The following is an 18,536-nucleotide window of genomic DNA, read 5'->3' on the forward strand; positions in this document are numbered from 1 at the left end:
TTGTGTTTTCACCAAGAAATCATCCACTTCCTACAATAATCGTTGCATAGAGAGGAAAATGCAAAGTACATCCTTTGTCTTAATTATGTTTTTAGTATTGGGATAACATGGTGTTCTCCACATAAATCCAGGACATCGACAAGCTGATAGGGTGAGGCTGAGGGATTGAGCGAAACAATTATTGCAGAGTGACTGGCAGGTGAGATTAAAGTATGTTTGCTTTTCTGGCACAAAAGTAAAGGAATGAAATGCAAATATGAAAAATTCAAGTTTGTGTGGGCCAACTGTTGATGCTGAAGAAATATCAATCATGTTTCCAAGTATTATTTTAATTCATAAAAGCTTGTAATAAATTCTAACTCTAGAAAGATAGTTGGCTGTAATGTTGACTACTTTAAGGAGTTGCTGAAAAAAAGGCAACATCAGTGAGTGTCTGAGTGGGTGTTGCACAATAGATGCTGAAGGGCATAATTCTGCATAGGTGTGTGGAATTCCCCTCATTCATACAAAGAGAGAGATCCAGATGTGATCACACAAACACATGAAAAATGCTTTTTTGAAATCTGGTAATTGTTATTTAGACTAAATACCATGTTACACAGTGTATATGTACTTTAAAGGAAAATGCTACATTTTTTCTGGTGGAGAGTTAGATGAGAGGATACCATTCTTACATATACATAACACACACACACACACACACACATATATATATATATATATACACAGTACATTCATACAAATGCACTTACTGACAATACAAATGTTCCATTAGAGGGTCAGTCCCCAGCGGCGTTTCTTTCTCTTATGTCTTTTTAAAAGTCAAAACTGTCACCTACCAATCATCTAACACACTATTGACTGAGAAAGACTAAATCATATTGATTCCTGATTGGGTCATAATCATCAGGAGTATAAAGAGCTCAGGCATATCTGAACATTTTACGAACAGAAGTTAGCAATCAGTGTGACCAGAGGAGCAATTTTGACTATTAAAACCTCCCATCTGGGACCTGTGGGGGTCACTGGGTTCACAGAAGTTTTATACAGACCATCTGTATAAATGTGTTACAAACAACATACATAAAGAAAAGTGCAAGCAAAAAGTATGTACAAACATGCCTGCAATCTCGTCTTTGACACAAACTTACAAAGTATGCAGTCTTATTCTGTGACTGACATATAGTATATGATATGGTTTTCATATGAAGAACACTATGATTACAAACCAAGATGACAGAGGATGAGCAGCCACAAATTGCAGGGAGCTGGGCTTAGCTGGCTGGGTGGGTGGATAGTAGTTTGGGTGGCGGAGGATGGAAAGAAGACACTTTGTGCCACCATACCCAAGGAAAGACTGAGGTAATTAGTTTCTTCTCCACAGCTCTGTTCAGTCTCTGTCTGTATTAAGATGTTTTAAAGTGCCATAAACCTCTCCAGACGTCAAACGCCTCCAACATTACTGGACACGCAATGACACAAATACAGCATTTTCCGCAGTCCATCACTGTGTTGACTAGCTGTGACCTAAGAGCCTCTTTTTAAATTATAACTGAAATCCAAAACCATTTTGATATTTCCATATGTTTGATAAATGTTAAAACACTATCTGACTGTGAAACATCAAGTAGAAGAGAATAGTTGTTTGACAGTTTCTTTCCAGATTGTTGTGGCCACCTTTGAGGCCTCTCAAACCCCCTGTAGTCTCTGATCAAGGCAGGATGAAAGTAGAGATGTGGGCACACAATCAGCCAGATTTATTTATTTAACCCTTCTCTCTTATCCCACGGTCAATCCAGCAGCCCCCAAAATAAGGACCCTTCTCCTGATCTGTGCGAACAATACTGGTGCCACACACGTCAAGTATTCCTTTGAAGCTTTCAGACCAAACCTGTGCTGCTGTCTTAGGGTCCTATCTCCCTGAAACAGATCAGAGTGCTGATAGTGAGCAATGTTTGCAAATGCATATGTGCTCAAACACTCTCCTGTGTTATGAAAGCTGGTAGAGCTCAGAAACAGGAATGTGAGCATGTGATAATGATAATGATAATAAGGCAGTAGAAGTCATTGAAATTTCACATATTGTTTATTTTCTCACTGGAAGCCCTCATGCTTTCATATACTTTACAAAGCACTTTTTGGCTTTGCTGCGCAAGTTTGCATTTCACAAAATGATCTCTCAAATGTTGAAATCATTTTGTTTTAATGAACCAAAATTTGAGGTTTCCCATTGTTTCTTCCTTAATATAATTGTATTTTTATTACTTCTCATCATCCCCCTACTTATGCTAATATCCACTATGGTCTATCAAGTTATGCCTTTCATATAGACACACTATATAAAATCTGTTTATATCCACAGTGAATTTCACATGGTTTCGTGCTGTGGTTCACTGCTGGGTCATCTTAGAAAGTATAGGCAAAAATTTTCTCATTTTCATACGCTCCATATCTTTCACACACATGTTGTCCCAACAGAATAAAACAATGCCCAACCTGGGCTGCCTCAAGTTTCCAGCTCTCTCCTTTGATCCAGAGCGGAAATCACATTCCAGTGTCATGTATAAAAGCTTTGTTTATCCTTTCATACATTACACAGGCAGAGACCGAGGTTTGGCCAACATATGTATGTGTGGGGCTGAGTGGTTAGCACTGTTGCCTCATAGCAAGAAGGTCCTGGGTTCGCAACCCAGCCTTTCTGTGTGGAGTTTGCATGTTCTCCCTGTGCTTGTGTGGGTTTTCTCCAGGTACTCTGGTTTCCTCCCACAGTCCAAAAACATGTATGTCAGGTTGATTGGTGACTCTAAATTGCCCAGAGGAGTGAGTGTGAGTGTGTGAGGTTGTTTGTCTCTATGTGGCCCTGTGATGGACTGGTGACCTGTCCAGGGTGTACCCCTGCCTTTCACCCAAAGAGAGCTGGGATAGGCTCCAGCAGATCCCTGTGACAGGGTGGATGGATGTGTGGAGGGCAGCCCCACCATGTATGGATGGAGACATCATATATAGCAGATTAACTCACATACTGTAGATATTATTCCCTGATGAAAGGCGTTTTCTATACTTTTGTTACAGTCACGCAGGAGCTTTATATCTCCCACAAAGTGATTGCAGCTTCCGTGGTATGTGAAGCAAAGCTGCTGGATGACAGATGTTTTTCAGGGAATTGTACCTTGATGAACTGGGATATAATGTCATGGCATGTGGACACAGAATGAGACACTTTTTCTCTGTGGCTCAAAACAGAAGCAGGTGCAGTGCCTGTAAACATCCACATCTAAGTAACAGGCTCATATAAGTCACAATTAAAACAACATGGCCAGTAAATGAGTCAATGGCACACACATATGTTTAGTTGGACCTCGAGGCCCAGCCTTTGGCACTGGGGAAAACTTTGTAGTAGTAGTAATGTTTTAATGTAATTAAGGATCATGTTTGCTTACGAGCAGGATGAGCCCCAGAGGTCAGCGGAAGAAAAATGCGTTTACCATCTGAGGCTGTCTCATGATTCTATCACAGGATTATCACTTCCTCTTTCCTGTTTGGTTCCTCTTGGCCATGCAGCTGTGTTCACATGCCAACCAGAAAGAGTGTTCTCACTGATAGCCAATGTTAATTACAGTCTGGTGTTTTGAACAATTTCCTCTTCCTCTCAATCTCTCATTCTCACATTGGGCTTATCTCTATAGTTTCATCTGTCTGTCTGATGTTGGGCTTGTCATCCCTTCTCCAACTTCCCATTTCCTCCTCCAGACATCAACAGAGGTGTGTGGAGATGTAGCAGAGAATGCAGAACAAAGACATCTCATCAGTCACAAGGAAGACATTTCTCAATTAATCAAGGCCTTGAGGTGAGATCAGAGGCAGTGTTAGGTACTCAGATTTGTCCTGAAGAAGTCTCTGCTTGACCAACTACAGGCTTTGAATAAAATGAACATCACTAGGCAAAACACTAAAAGAAAAATAGAGGTAATATTCTTTAAATACACAGGCACAAAGGCACATTACACTAGTACATTTGCAACTGCAACTGTTCTTCTTTCCTCTGAAGAAAACTAAAGAGTTTTTGATCAAATGCACAAAATCATCAGTGCTTTAAATGCTTTAGCATTACAATCTATGGATGTTTGCACTTCCTTTCTTAATCCTCTAGTTGACATTGCAGCTTTCATCTCCTCCTCTGATCTTCCAGCCTTTGAAACAATCGGCTCCACACCTGCTCATCCCAGACACTAAAACAGCACACTAGCTGTTGAACGTACCCCTACATCTTTACTTTGTTTAGAATTCCACTGCTCTACTGGCCGAGACACGTGTTATTGAGTTATCTAGAAAACTTTTGGGTAGAAAAACACAGAACCTCCTCACATCTGCAGCATGTACTGATGTATAATAGTGTGATCTGAGTTTTTCTTTACAACCATAAGATGTATATTGATATATTTCAACATTGTACAGTACTATGCGAAAAATCCCTTTAGATGTTAAGATTCTTATCCATCATGCAGTACCATCAGGGAGGCATCTGATCAGTCCCAAATTCATTCTGCAGTGTGACAACAAGCAGATGTTCTGATGGCAAAGCCCCCACAGAACCCTAATCTCAGCATCACAGAGGCAGCCTGGATTGCATGAAGGGGTAGAAGACACTGTGGCACAGAAGCTAAAAAAAGAAAAAACTATTCATGATATTATTTTCAAAAGCATTCTCAGTTTTGCACAGTGCTGTGTATCTTCACTCGCACAAACAATAAGCTAAATCCACACTAATACTAATGCATTAGGTAAGTTGGCAAAAGGGTTCATTAAAGACTTTTATGGTAGATAGCACCATCAACTGGCAGAAACATGAAATTGCACTTGTGAAGAATTTGTAGTGTTTGACGTTGATCTGAAGAAATAGGTTTATTTGCATCAAGAAATGCAAATAATGTGCAAAACTACAACAACAATGCGGTTTAGATTGTAATCAGACTTGAACTCATATTTTAAATCTCTTGTAAGCAGCAGCAAGTTAAACATGTCCATAGCACCACTTAGTGTGGTTGAGTGTTGGTTTCTGTCCTCAGTGTTTAGAAAACTTCAGACTAGTCCTATTTTCTTGCTGTCCAGTGAGGCCATCATCTATTAGTGCTCAGGAGACTCATTAAGCTTTATCACAAAGCACGTCATCTATTGGCCACACTGTCAGCAGCAGAAACTCTTCTCTTTCACAGCTCACCTTTCTGTCCATCAGTCTTTTCTGCAGAAAGGGTAAGTTAACATAGTGGGTGGATTATAAGTGTATAAGCGACAGTATCAGCACCATATGTTTAGCCATAGATAGGCCCACCTTTAGGGGTGAACATCAGTGACGTGCTGAATATTCAGAAGCATGACAGCCCTTTGTTTGGCCTGTCATTAAGAACTCATAGCCCAAAACACAAACTCATATGTGTGTGAGAAGGCCAGCCAAGGAGAGGAGTAACTCATATCCACATTCAGAAAACACATATATACCTGAGAGTGGAAAAAAATAGAGCCATGGATTTTCATTTTTTTACTTCACTGCGAGGTGTTGCGTCCTTTACATATAGCCTTATGTTTCTTTGCAACTCAGCAATCTTGAAATGATTTTTATATTCTTCTCTACCAGAAAAAGAGCAATATGAGATTTCATCCACATAAATCATCTCAGTCCTTTAAAACCGGAAGTAGTTTCTTTGTTTAGTTTAGAAACATATTTCACAGTCACTGCTTAAGCTGGAAAAAAACAGGTTTACCCAGATCAAATGTCAACATTTCTGTCCCTCTTATGTAAACCTTCATCTTATTCTCATTACACCCACACGATGGCAGCACTTCAATCACTGAGCACTAGTGTCAATGTACAGTATGGGTCTTCATTTAAAAATATGTTGTTTTAAAACTGAAACGTGCTTACAGACCGTATGCCTGTTTAATATATTTTTGTGCACAAATAAAAGTGGTTTAATAATTAACATGGTTTAATATTTTAAATGAACATTATTGCTAGAAAGAGATGATGTATTTTTAATTTAAAATATTTTTATTTCAGTTCTCAGCAATCTTAGATTCAGTTCTGTATCCTATTGTTTTGTACATGTATTTGTTTGGCAATTGTAGGAAAAGAGCATCAGGCAAAATCATGAAAGTAAACGCTGCTGGTCTTACAATGAGAAACAGCTTACTGAACCATGACAAGTTTACTCTCCCCATGGGTCTAGGTTTCAATCATTGTAAAACTGAGTGAGATAATTACTGAGTTTGTGATGACTGCATAATAAAAGGAGCTGAGATCAGCTCTTGCTGTTTAGTGTGGCCATTATTCATCAGAGCCCTGGTCTCCCAAATTGAGCTTTATCCCAGAACACGTCATTCCCTGACTGCACCTTCAGCACCACAAAGACACGTCTACAGGTCTAGCAATATTCCCCTCTGACAGCTCACCTTACTGTCCATCAACCTTATCTGTGGAGAGCAAAAAGACAAAGATATGTGGGGTTTGGCAGAAGTATTTTTGCAGAAAACAAATCTAAATTTTGTAACCATTTTCTAAATGTTTATACTAAGAATTTGGTCAGGTGCTGCTTTCTATGGTTCTGTGAAGGATTTTAACATAATATTCAATTTCCATGACTAATTCAGCTGGTACAGATAGAACACAACTAATATCATAAAGAACACAATAATCCAAAAGTAAATATTATGGACAATGCAATACTGCATTCAAGTTCTATATGCTCAGTGGATATGTGGTCTCAGTGCACTTTTAGGGCCTGTAAAACATAATGATAAAGGTTACCAACCTAATAGGACATAGATTAAACTCAGACAGTAGATCTAACTCAGTGCTGTTTGTACCTTTAGGGATGAACTTCAGTGAGCTGCTGAATATTCAGAAGCGAGAAAGACCTTTGGCTGGTCCATCGTTCACAAACTCATGGCCCAGCCCATTTCCACACTTTCCACACAGCACCTGGCAAAAAAACAATCAGATATCAGAGGTTTGTGCATAGTTACTATTTAATGCAGTCAAAAAGCACAGCATATGGGACGTCTTTAAAAGGTTATAAATACAACTGGCTAGTAACAACCTCTCAAACTGAGTAAACCACTATGACACTGTACGCTGCCACGTCTAGGCAGAATTGTATGTTACACTCAGCTTCCTCTGAAGGATTCATTTATAAAACAAAGAAAGAGATGGTACCTTCAATGCTCCAGGTCTCTCCACATATTTAGACACGCTGTCCTCATGGATGGTCTCTGTGAAGGCTGGCCAGGGTGATGAGTGCTCATACTTGGAGCGGCTGGAGAAGAGCTGGTGACCACACTTGGAGCAAACATAGATCCCTAAGAAGTACAAAAGAAAGGATGGTTCAATATCTATTTTATACAAATAACCTTAACTAATGGCACTGTGATCATGTCCTTTTCTTCAAGTTACTTTAGTTAATATATATAAAGTATTAATATATCTTAATTATATGATACGTAACAAACCTGGTGACCTTGTTTTTATACACAATAATGATGAAGATTGTCTACAGTGTATTTCTAACTTCTCATTTGTTAAGGAACATACAGTTTTGTAACAGGATAATGATTATGAAACCTGAAGAAAGTTACAATAGTTTCCTTGCTAGTTTCATAACATGCTTTTATTTTAGTTTTCCAATCAATTTCATTTTCTTTGACATCTGTAAATGTTTTTATATGCAGTCAGAGCTGTAGATACTTTAGTCCGATATAACTACAGCTGTACTTTTTTCGCGTCTCAATGACCAGTTAGCTAACAGTTGCTAGCTAGTTTTCATTAGCTGCACTTCTGTTCAGCCGCACCTGTTACGCTGACATTTGCGTACACGTACAAGAAGTCAAAGTGATGAAGTTACCTGGTGTAAAATGGTCTCTAAAGACCTCTCCATCGGTGAAGGAACAGAACGACATTCCTCTCGGAGTAAAGGGCTTTACTCTGACAGACTGCAGAAAGTCTGGGAGCAACAATCAGACTTCCGGCGCTTCAGAATAAAACCACAGACTTTTCCGGTCTATCTTAAATAAATACAAAACGCCAAACGGTGTCTGTAATAACAAACTTTGTATATTAAAAAACTAAGAATAATTACACTGGCCTTTACGTTAGGATTTAATCATGTTATAGTAAATATAACAATAAAATGTCAATTTGAAAGCCAACTGTTAGAGGTTTAAAGGGAAGGTTTGCTATCCTCCATTCATTTGTTTATCCATAAAAAAAGTGTTGTTTCATTGGTGTATTAATTGGCACTCCTAGAATCTCTCCAGCATAGAAGTCGCTTCTAACAGCACATAACCTACATCTAAACAAAAATACTAGTGCTTCAAGTATTGTTCTTCATCAGACAATGCCCTTTCTTTCTGAAAGGTTACAATAAATACACAAGGACGAAAAAATACAACCCCTAAGAATGAAACACTTATTAACGTGTCAGCAGTCACCTGGAGTCTCTCTCTTTAAAATTTAAAAATCAAGTTAGATATGTAGGAGTAATCATGGACTCAGGCATGAATTTTAACAGCCACATTAAATCAATAACATCGTCAGCATTTTATCATCAAAAAAACACTGCCAGAATCAAAGGGATCATGTCTAAATCATATTTAGAGACTCATTCATGCATTTATCTCTAGCAGGTTAGATTACTGTAATGGCCTGTTCACGGGACTCTCAAAAAGAGCTGTAAGGCAGCTTCAGTACATTCAGAACGTTGCTGCTCAGGTCCTGACTAGAACCAGGAAGTACAACCACATTTGGCTTCCTGTCGCTCAGAGAATAGACTTTAAAACAGCCCTGCTTTTGTATAAGTCTATTCATGGCTCAGCACCACAGTGCGTCTCTGACATGTTGATGCCATACGAACCATCTCGAACTCTGAAAACATCAGGGACAGGCCTTCTCGTGTCCAGAGTCAGGACTAAACAGTGAATGGAGAAGCAGCGTTTCAGTTTGATGCAGCTAAAACCTGGAATAATCTTCCTGATGCTGTTAGACAAGCCTCATCTCTGAAAGTTTTGAGTACAAGCTAGAAACTTTTCTTTTTAGCATGGCATATGACATATGACAACTGACAGTGTTCACAATTCACGTATTTATTGTGAAGGACTCGAAGCCGAAGTACTTTTGTGGTAGCCACAGACCACCGGTGACACCGGGACTGAGGGGTCGAGCAGGGTTTGCATATTTTATGGGAATGGTATCCAGCTGCTGTCGTGGACGCTTTAGCATTGCAGCTCTCTCTAGTGATGGCGAAATCGAAGCTTTGTGAAGCACTGAACCACTTTGAGACAACTGGCCTGAAAACGACACACTGCTTCGAAGCATTTGATACAGTCAGAAGAGTCAGACAGTCTGCTGGCTGGCTTGGAGAACTGCATCTGAGCGGGTGTCCTGACAAAGCCTCATTGCTTCAGGCTGTAATGGATCTCACGTTCTATCTTTCTCTGAGGCTTTAATAAAAGTTATTTTGTCAGAGGTGTGTCATTGTGTTTGTCTTTGCATAATGCAATATTTAAAGATGTTTGCACAACAGGCAGCCTTGATGAGGCAAATTTGTGTAATAGTAAAATTGTATTGGCAGTATTTTGATGCTGGTGCCTGTGCAACTTTTTTTTATATTGTAAATGGGGTATTTCAGTGACTTTGGCATTTGTGTGGGTTCAAAGATTTTTTATTTAGAAAAAGAACCATTTCTACAGTGCTTGGCTTTAATCTGCTCCTCTTGTGGCTCACTACCTCTCCAGCTTTGGAGAAGACCCGCTTGCATGGGACTGATGTAGCTGGCATGTGAAGGTATATCTTGGTCATCTGAAAAAGATGGGGATACATAGCTGCACGTGTAGCCCAGTAACTGAGCGGGTGTTCCCCTCTGGAGAGGTAGGGCTCAGGCAACTAAGAAAGGTCACAATTCTTTGAGCTCTTGTTCTAATATCAGTTAATACAGGAGTTTGTTCCAGTGGCTTTTTCACAACAAGGTTGAAACTATGTGTGAAACATGGTACTCTCCTCACTTTAAGAAGTTTAGCACAAATAATCATTTTGGATGCATTATCTGTAATTAAGCAGTGAATTTTCTGTCTGAAGCCCCATTGGTTCAGTTGCAGGTGCATGACATCCCTCAAGTTCTCTGCTGTGTGGGAGTGTGTAAAATGTCCCACACCAGGCAAAACACTTTGCTAGCTCCATGTTGGGATTGGCAAGTGACCCCAAGATATGCATCCATATTAACGGATGTCCACGTCTGCCGACACACTGACTGCTTCGGCTTTCTCCAGCTTTTCCATTGACTTTTTTTTGTCCTCTTGTTGTTGCTACATGTGAGCTCCTGAACACAAATCAGGCACCTTCAGTCTGTCCTTCCTGGGAAACATTTGATTTGTTCCTTAATTTGCTGGGAACAGATGAAAGGGCAGCCTGGTAGACTGAAGACAAGATTATGTCTGAGCCCTCCACCCCTGTTGAGGGAGAGTTGTTCACCTAAGGAGCCTATTCAGACCAGGTGTGAAGTGAAACCAACTCAGGGTTGTGGGTCTAACGGCCCTCACCTGATTTACTTAGCTCACCTAGTGAGTCCAGTTGCCATGACTCAGCCTTTAGATAACTTCCCCAGGACGACTGAGAATCTTCACAGACAATATATACCTAAACCTAAATATATACCTAAACCTAAATGTATACTAACACCCTCTCTGACTACAATTCAAATGGTAATAATAATATCTCTAGCAATCTCCTCCTCTTAAACAACCCACAGTTTAAGCAGTGTCTCAGACCTTTTAAAGCCTTGACATGTTGAAACGTCCAGCTCCTTCAAAATTCCCGAGAAGCAGCTCGACACGCCATGTGACGCCTCGCTCGCAGCGGTCACGTGATTTGGGGCATGAAGCGCGAATCTAAACACTGCTCAGCGTCACTTCCGCTTGAAAAGATCGATACTGTGTCGAGTACACGGGCTCGAGCGTCACATAACTAGCTCTCTCCTAAGACATGGACACCACAATGTTTCAGCTGAGGTCGTTCGTCCACCAGCGGCTGTACGCGGCGGCAGAGGAGATCCTCGGCGAGGTGGAGAAAACCATAACGTTAGCTTTGCACGAAGCCGACGCTAGTCGATCCAAAGAGGAGGTCGAAAATCTGCCACACCAGCTGGGCCTTCTGCGAAAGGAGCCAGGTTCGAGATCTACTTTAATGTGTTGCACTGTAGCGCGTTAAATAGCTAACGAGGATGTTGCTCCTTGTTTACGCATGCGCGAACGCACTTTATTCAGCGTCCGAAATCGCATACTATCTAGTAGGTGCTACATTTGAGTAAGTACGTACTTTGAGACACTGTTAAAATAGTACTTTCTATATAGTACGAATGGAAATCGGACGTATTACGTCCGCCATATTGATGTTATCACGTGTCATGTCACAACCACGCCCACTGTATTTTCACAACAATTTTAAAATTTCGATAAATTTTCTAATCTCATTAAACTGTTTAACAACGAAGGTCCGTTAAAAAAGCTGGTGTACAGTATTGATGTTAATAGTGAAATAAATCATTAATAAAATAATGATTAAACATCTTTTTATGGCGATTCACAAAATCATCTCATCGATTTACATTGTTTAAACTTTCATTGAGTCAGCTATTTCTTTAGATTATGTTAAACCAGTGTAATTTAATTTAAGGAACAACGCTTTTCTCTGGTCTATACTTGTAAAAAAATGTTCTGGCATATTAGGTCTCCTCTCCCATGGCCTCATGGGATAGCAAAGTGTGAATGGTGTGTGTGCAGATGTTTTCCCAGAAGTGTTAGGAGAGTGGCCATGCAAATTAGAGCTTTATTGTGGAGTCTTATGGAAAGATACTTAATTGAGATGGGAACCATTCAGGCTGTTTGTTCACTTCGTGTCTTCTATGTAGCTGCAGAACTTCCATGGACCAGTAGTGTGCAACATAGAGATGAATGTGACAGTCTGCTGCTGCAGGAGAACCCAGGACCCTCAACACCAATGGTGTCAGGATCCTCTCAAATCAGCACAGATCTGCACAGTGGCAAGTGGAGCAACTCCCCATGTCGGATGTTCAAGATCAAAGAGGAGCAGGAAGAACCTGGGGACGAGAGTCAAACAGAAGAGATTGGTTTTCCTTCTCCTGAAATGAAGTATGAGCGAGATGAGGCACAAGTGTCATATGAAATGCAGCCAGTTTCTTCAGATTGCTCTGCAGCTCATGGTGAGAACAATGACAGCAATGAGGAGGGGGTGGACAGTGAAGGGGACCAGACCAAAAGAAAGATAATGCAAGGACAAAGTGGCACTGATAAGGCAGAATCACCCTATGAGAGTGGTTCTGCTAAAGGTCAAAAGGACCGCCGTTTCTGCCACTTTTGTGGAAAAGGATTTCAGTACGTTGCTTCTTTCATGAAGCACGTAAAAACACACGTGAGAGAGACTGACTGCACTATCTGTGGGAAGACACACCAGTCTACAAAAAAGCTGATAACTCATTTGAAACATTTTCACAACAAAGCATATTTTTGCGACATTTGTGGCAAGATTTTTGACAATAAACGCAATCTCAGACTACATGGAAGAATGCACAAAGAAGTTAAAAAATTTCTGTGTCAAGAATGTGGCAAAACATTTAATCGTAAAGATCATCTCATTGTGCATGTGAGGACCCATTCGGGGGAGAGGCCTTATCACTGTGATATTTGTGGCAAAGCATTCAGTCAGAGCCAGAACCTTACAATTCATAAAAGAAGTCATTCAGGGGAGAGACCATATCATTGTGGCCTATGTGACAAAAGTTTTAACACTAGCAGTCAGCTCAAACTGCACATGAGATACCATTCAGGAGAAAGACCGTACCAGTGCGAATTTTGTGGTAAAGGTTTCCCCCAAAATAGTCAGATGAAGAGACACAGGACCACACATATAGGAGAAAGCTGCTGACTGAAAACAGTTAAATACATGAGACAGAACTTGTTTGATTACGTTGGCATACCTCACCTATTGGCAATTCATAAGTTTAACTATGACATATACACTATATTGCTTACCATAGGTTGTTTGGTAAATGCTTTGTAGTTATTGGCATTAGTTGACATGGAGGACATGGACCCCTCTGCTTTGGAATTACAGCAGAATGGGAAGAACAGGAAAAAACATCTGTTATTCCAGAAGTGTTTGGATTACTCCAAAGTGTTATCCCTAGTACTAACCTTGTAGTCACATGGATAAACAGTTTTGCTGTTCTCGTTTTGTTACATATATGGAAGTAGATACAAACATGAAATGAAAGCAGATAGAAACACAGTATAGTGTTAATAAAAGTGCCGGAATTGATTGTATTAGCATTAATATATGGTTTTATTTTGATGTAACTTTCAGAGTTGGTACATGTGCAAACAGTTTTGTTTTTTTTTTTTGTTTTTTTTTTAAACCAAGTCCAAAATATTGTCATAATCTCAGTTACCAACTTAGAATTACAAGTCTAGGGCTAATTTGAGTGCTTGGTCACTATACTTTAAAAATCCCTTAGTGATACTAGTTTAGCTTTTTTTTTTTTTTTTTTTTTTTTTTGGGTTTTGCTTTGTATTTTTTTTTTTTTTTAAAGCAATATGTCAGAGAGCAAAACATTTTACAGTGTAGAAATCAATGTGTTCATTGTTCTCTGGTGGACAAACCTTGTAATAATGACCCTGTTTCTAAATGACATTAAATCTAGTTTGGTATTTCTGTCACTTTTTGTTACTTATTGGTTGTCATATAAATAGCTCATTAGTGTATCCTATATAACTGGATTAAACTGGATTACTACTTCATTGCTGGAAAGTTTAAATGTCTTAACTTTGTCTACACGGAATTATTATAATAATATGAGAGGCCGAAGTGTGCCGTGAATACTTCCTGTGGAAAAATGAATTGCAGTTGCCACAGTTTTTATAAAATTTCCAGCCAGTTTACCAAGTTCAAGTATTAATTTATCCTCTTAATTGAGCTTTTAGGGATCCAGAGACACAAACACCTGGCAAGATCTAACTAAGCATCAGTCATCAAAAGTTTTACCACACTGCTGCTCAAGACTGATTTCTTCTTCTTCTTCTGAGGTTTGGCCAACAGGTGGCAGCAATATGAGCTGGGCTGCAGCACACATGATGCTTATAACTGTGACTAAGATGATGTGAGGCTGAGATGACATGGATAATGTGTAAGTATAGTAGTACACCCTCATACTCTGCTGCAGCATCACTGTTACTGGGACTGGGGCTCCTTCAATAGAGGTCAGTATTGTTAGATTTATTACCAGTGTGTCTGATCTTACTGTAAGATTAACTATGGCTGTGTACTGCTGTTTGCATATTTCACGGTGCATCTGTCTTCAAACTTTACAGTGAACAGGAACCAACAGTAATATATGCGCATCTTAAAAGCCAAAAAAAAAAAGCTCTAGCCCTTTCTTTATTGTCCTCTCTGTCTCTCATTATTTATTTATTAGCCTACTTTCAGCCCATATATGAAGTTATTGATCAGGCTCACAGACGCCAGGACGTCTTGAACTGTTACCTACTGTGCTCATGTAATTAATGAAAAAAGCCTGAGCCGTTTTACGCAGAAATTCTGGCATGAATTTTCCGAGTCGTGCAATTGCATAAGTGTGTGCGTACAGGACTGCGGTGTCAGAGGGGGAGACTTGTGTTTTGACGCTGAGCGCGGAGCAGAGAGGAGGAGTCGCTCTGTCAGCTGCTGCCCTCTCACAGCTAATCTGGATTAGAGTTTGGCGCAGTCTGCAGCCAGGACTACAATAATCACATTATTCAGTATTGGGTTGACGCCTCCTGAAGCGGAAGCAAGCGGCGATGTCAAACGGTGTCCACATTCCTGATGCGTCTACCTTAAAGATAAACCATCTGAATAAGACGTTAATACGAATCTGGCCATTTTGCGACAAAGACGGACTACAATCCGGCTAAAGTTGATCTAATATTTGTTGCCTGTGGCCGGTGGATGGTGCGCAACTCCGTGTGCAGCACGATGCAGCATCCACACTCATCACTGCAGCCATAAGCACATTTCTGCACACTCCGACGTCTTCTGTACTGTGAAACTCTCCCAGTCGGATTTCACCGGAGCAGGTGATCACATTCAGGTGAGTGTTTTTGTTTTCCTGATGGCAGCAGAGTCCAGGAGGACAGCTGCCTTTATTTCCAGACGCACTGCTGAGACAGCTGAGGACAGACAATGGATGGGAAAAAAAGTTTAATGTTCAGAAACAGTTATTCACCTTACTACAGCTTCATACACATTGTCCATGTGATATCCAGATAAATGTACAGTCCAGTGCCAAGTGTGTCAGTCATCAGGGTCAGATGGCAGTTTGAGGACAGGGCTGAGCACAGAGTGCTATGGAAATAAACACAACAATGTGTGACGCCAGGCTGTGGCTGTCTGTCCTGACATGATCTCACAAAGCAACCCAATTTAAAATCAAAAATACTGTCCCATTTCTGTCCAGGTGTCACTGTTCAGCAAAGGTCGAGAAGAGGACAGAGTGGGAAAGAAATGATTTTGGCTGCATTGAATTCATCATCAGGGATAAAAGGGGGATTTTCTGCTCGTCGCCTCATTTCTCCCTCTCCATTATGACAATTAGTATTCACTGATAGACCTTTGAACCTACCTGTCCCATCATAAGTAAACAGACACACAAGTGGTTAAACATCTTTGTATGTCTTTATATCTGGTACAGAATAATCCACAGTTTGAAAATGATTTCATGAATATTTTCCTCCTTACTAAATGACAGTAGCAAAATAAAATTAGTTTTTTAAAAATTTAGGATAATACTCAAAGTATTTTACTTAGATTTTACAATCTAATAACCAACCAACTAGTTATCACAAAACACATAACGCTAGTGGTGAGAGACATTTCAACAAGAATTCTTCTATTACAGACATTGCTTTAGTATATTGCTCCACTTTTCACTCTGAAGTGCAGTTTCCTCCTGGACTCCTGTGTCAGTTTTCTTGCTTCTGTAGTTCACCCACTGTCCTGCCTGGAAAGCTGCCAGATCTCTGCTGAATCTGTAACTCATTGAGCACAGCAAAGGTCCTCCTCCCACCGTCAGCATGAACTGATCCAAACTGCCTCAAAAGCAGAAACTGATTAGGATGCAGGGCTGTCTGGAGCAGGTAAAGCACTGGCTGAGCAGCACTTTTGGTTAATTAGATTTATGAAACAGGCCAGAGGTCGGTGTTTCTCAGTGTGTAGAGAAGTGGAGAGCTCTGTAGCAACAAAACGGAAAATTAAATGATGCATTACATGGAAACAAATGAGTATTTCTGAATTATGTAAGTATTTCATCTGAGTCAGGGTTACAATTTATAGTAAAGAGTTCTGGGGCCTGTTCAAGTATCTCACTACTGTTAAAGTTTCTGCCATTGCATTTTAGTAACAATTTGCAAACCAAACGGCAGGACTGTGTGTCTTTAGATAACCTCGCTGCTCTCTGTTTATGTTTTAATCTGGCTGCAGCATTTGCTTTGAGAACAAGACAATAAAAAGAAACAGTCATCATCTTAAAACAAGGACACAAAAACAGATTGACCAAAGAAATCCCAACCCAAGGAGCATTTCCAAGCCTTTTCAGTAGTTTAGAACTGCATTAACCTTCATACCAATTTACTAAGTACAAGGAACAATTGCCAAAACAAATGGAAGACAATACATCAGTATCAGTGTTTGAAAAATGCACTGATATTCCATTCATCAGATTTAATTTATGTCACAAGTATTAACTTTTGTGAATAAAATCCTCCTTAATGTGGAGGATTACAGTTAATCCCCTCTTAATCTGGATCATATTGTAGCTGTTGACTTTGAGTGAGATGAGCTGTGCAACATCCCTGCCATATCAGTGACTTGTCACTTGTAAACAAGCTGCAAGGACCTGTTATAGATCCATATGCTCACAGAGCCCTGTTTTCCCCAGGGAGCGGCTAACTGGTATCCTTTCAAAGACAGTTACAATTGTGACACAGAGGAGCTTCAGCCTGACTAGTTGTAACTGAACTCCTATAAATTATAATTTGTTGTGCGAATGAAGATAACCAGACTAAATGTTCAGTAGCCTGTTTTATCTCTAGCAGTGTGTAAAGATTCAGCAGGAAGCGAGACTGTAATGAAAAATCTTGGTTACAAAAACACAGATGGAGTTGAAGTGAGTGTGGTGTTGATGTAGTGCTTGGTCATATGCTCACTATACAATAAATATTTGCCTCTCTTGTTTTGCTTCAGTCAAGTCTCAGGTAGCCATGAGCTCAGAGAAGTAATCGTGTTTTGACCACAGTACATCTCTGACATGTTGATGCCATATGAACCATCTCAAACTCTGAGAACATCAGGGACAGGCCTTCTGCTCGTGCCCAGAGTCAGGCCTAAACATGGAGAAGCAGCGTTTCAGTTTGATGCAGCTAAAACCTGGAATAATCTTCCTGATGCTGTTAGACAAGCCTCATCTCTGAAATTTTTGAGTCCAAGCTAGAAACTTTTCTTTTTAGCATGGCATATGACATATGACAAGTGACAGTGTTTTATCTAAAGTGATTTATCTGCACTCATTCTCCTTTAATTTTATTTCAAGTTCATTTCCCACTATTTGCTGTTTCTTATTTTGATTTTTGCCTATGTACTTTTAACTTGTCTTTTATTTCTGTAAAGCACTTTGAATTACTCTGTGTATGAACTGTGCTATATAAATAAACTTGCCTTGTCTTATTAATATAATATAGTCCAGTACAACACCATAGTAAACTATGTGAATGAATTTGTAAATTTCATGCAGTGTAATTTGACTTAAATTTGACTTTGGACAAATAGCCACTACAGTTTAGATTTGGATTTTGTACTTATGTGTAGTATCTTTTGTTTAATCAATAATGTTGTGACGTTTATTGGCATTTTGCACTTTTAGGTAAAAAAAAAACAAAAAAACATTTTTTTTCTATCAATTCACGTATTTATTGTGAAGGACTTGCAGCCGAAGTACTTTTGTGGTAGCCACAGACCACCGGTGACACCGGGACTGCTGTCGTGGACGCTTTAGCATTGCAGCTCTCTCTAGTGATGGCGAAATCGAAGCTTTGTGAAGCACTGAACCACTTTGAGACAACTGGCCTGAAAACGACACACTGCTTCGAAGCATTTGATACAGTCAGAAGAGTCAGACAGTCTGCTGGCTGGCTTGGAGAACTGCATCTGAGCGGGTGTCCTGACAAAGCCTCATTGCTTCAGGCTGTAATGGATCTCACGTTCTATCTTTCTCTGAGGCTTTAATAAAAGTTATTTTGTCAAAGGTGTGTCATTGTGTTTGTCTTTGCATAATGCAATATTTAAAGATGTTTGCACAACAGGCAGCCTTGATGAGGCAAATTTGTGTAATAGTAAAATTGTATTGGCAGTATTTTGATGCTGGTGCCTGTGCAACTTTTTTTTATATTGT

At 39.8% G+C, this 18,536-nt stretch overlaps 2 protein-coding genes across 2 annotated transcripts; one reads left to right on the plus strand and one right to left on the minus strand.

Annotated features, from left to right (window-relative positions):
* Positions 1-5,521: 5,521 nt before the first annotated feature.
* On the minus strand, positions 5,522-8,028 carry LOC113141208 (methionine-R-sulfoxide reductase B1-A-like). The gene is made up of 4 exons (XM_026325481.1): positions 7,896-8,028; positions 7,211-7,353; positions 6,862-6,976; positions 5,522-6,468 (listed from the first exon to the last, which is right to left on the minus strand). The coding sequence occupies exons 1-4, from the start codon at positions 7,948-7,950 to the stop codon at positions 6,449-6,451; spliced, it is 333 nt and encodes a 110-aa protein (XP_026181266.1). The 5' UTR covers positions 7,951-8,028; the 3' UTR covers positions 5,522-6,448.
* A 2,935-nt stretch (positions 8,029-10,963) lies between these two features.
* On the plus strand, positions 10,964-13,305 carry LOC113141195 (zinc finger protein OZF-like). The gene is made up of 2 exons (XM_026325465.2): positions 10,964-11,210; positions 11,952-13,305. The coding sequence occupies exons 1-2, from the start codon at positions 11,027-11,029 to the stop codon at positions 12,983-12,985; spliced, it is 1,218 nt and encodes a 405-aa protein (XP_026181250.1). The 5' UTR covers positions 10,964-11,026; the 3' UTR covers positions 12,986-13,305.
* The last annotated feature ends 5,231 nt before the right edge of the window (positions 13,306-18,536 follow it).

The sequence above is a fragment of the Mastacembelus armatus genome, chromosome 8 (assembly GCF_900324485.2).
Source record: "Mastacembelus armatus chromosome 8, fMasArm1.2, whole genome shotgun sequence".
In the NCBI taxonomy this organism is placed as follows: Eukaryota; Metazoa; Chordata; class Actinopteri; order Synbranchiformes; family Mastacembelidae; genus Mastacembelus; species Mastacembelus armatus.

Coding starts and splice junctions, on each gene's coding strand:
- LOC113141195 (XM_026325465.2), top strand. CDS start 11,027: ATGGACACCACAATGTTTCAGCTGAGGTCGTTCGTCCACCAGCGGCTG. Junction 11,211..11,951: donor CCTTCTGCGAAAGGAGCCAG/GTTCGAGATCTA, acceptor TCTTCTATGTAG/CTGCAGAACTTCCATGGACC.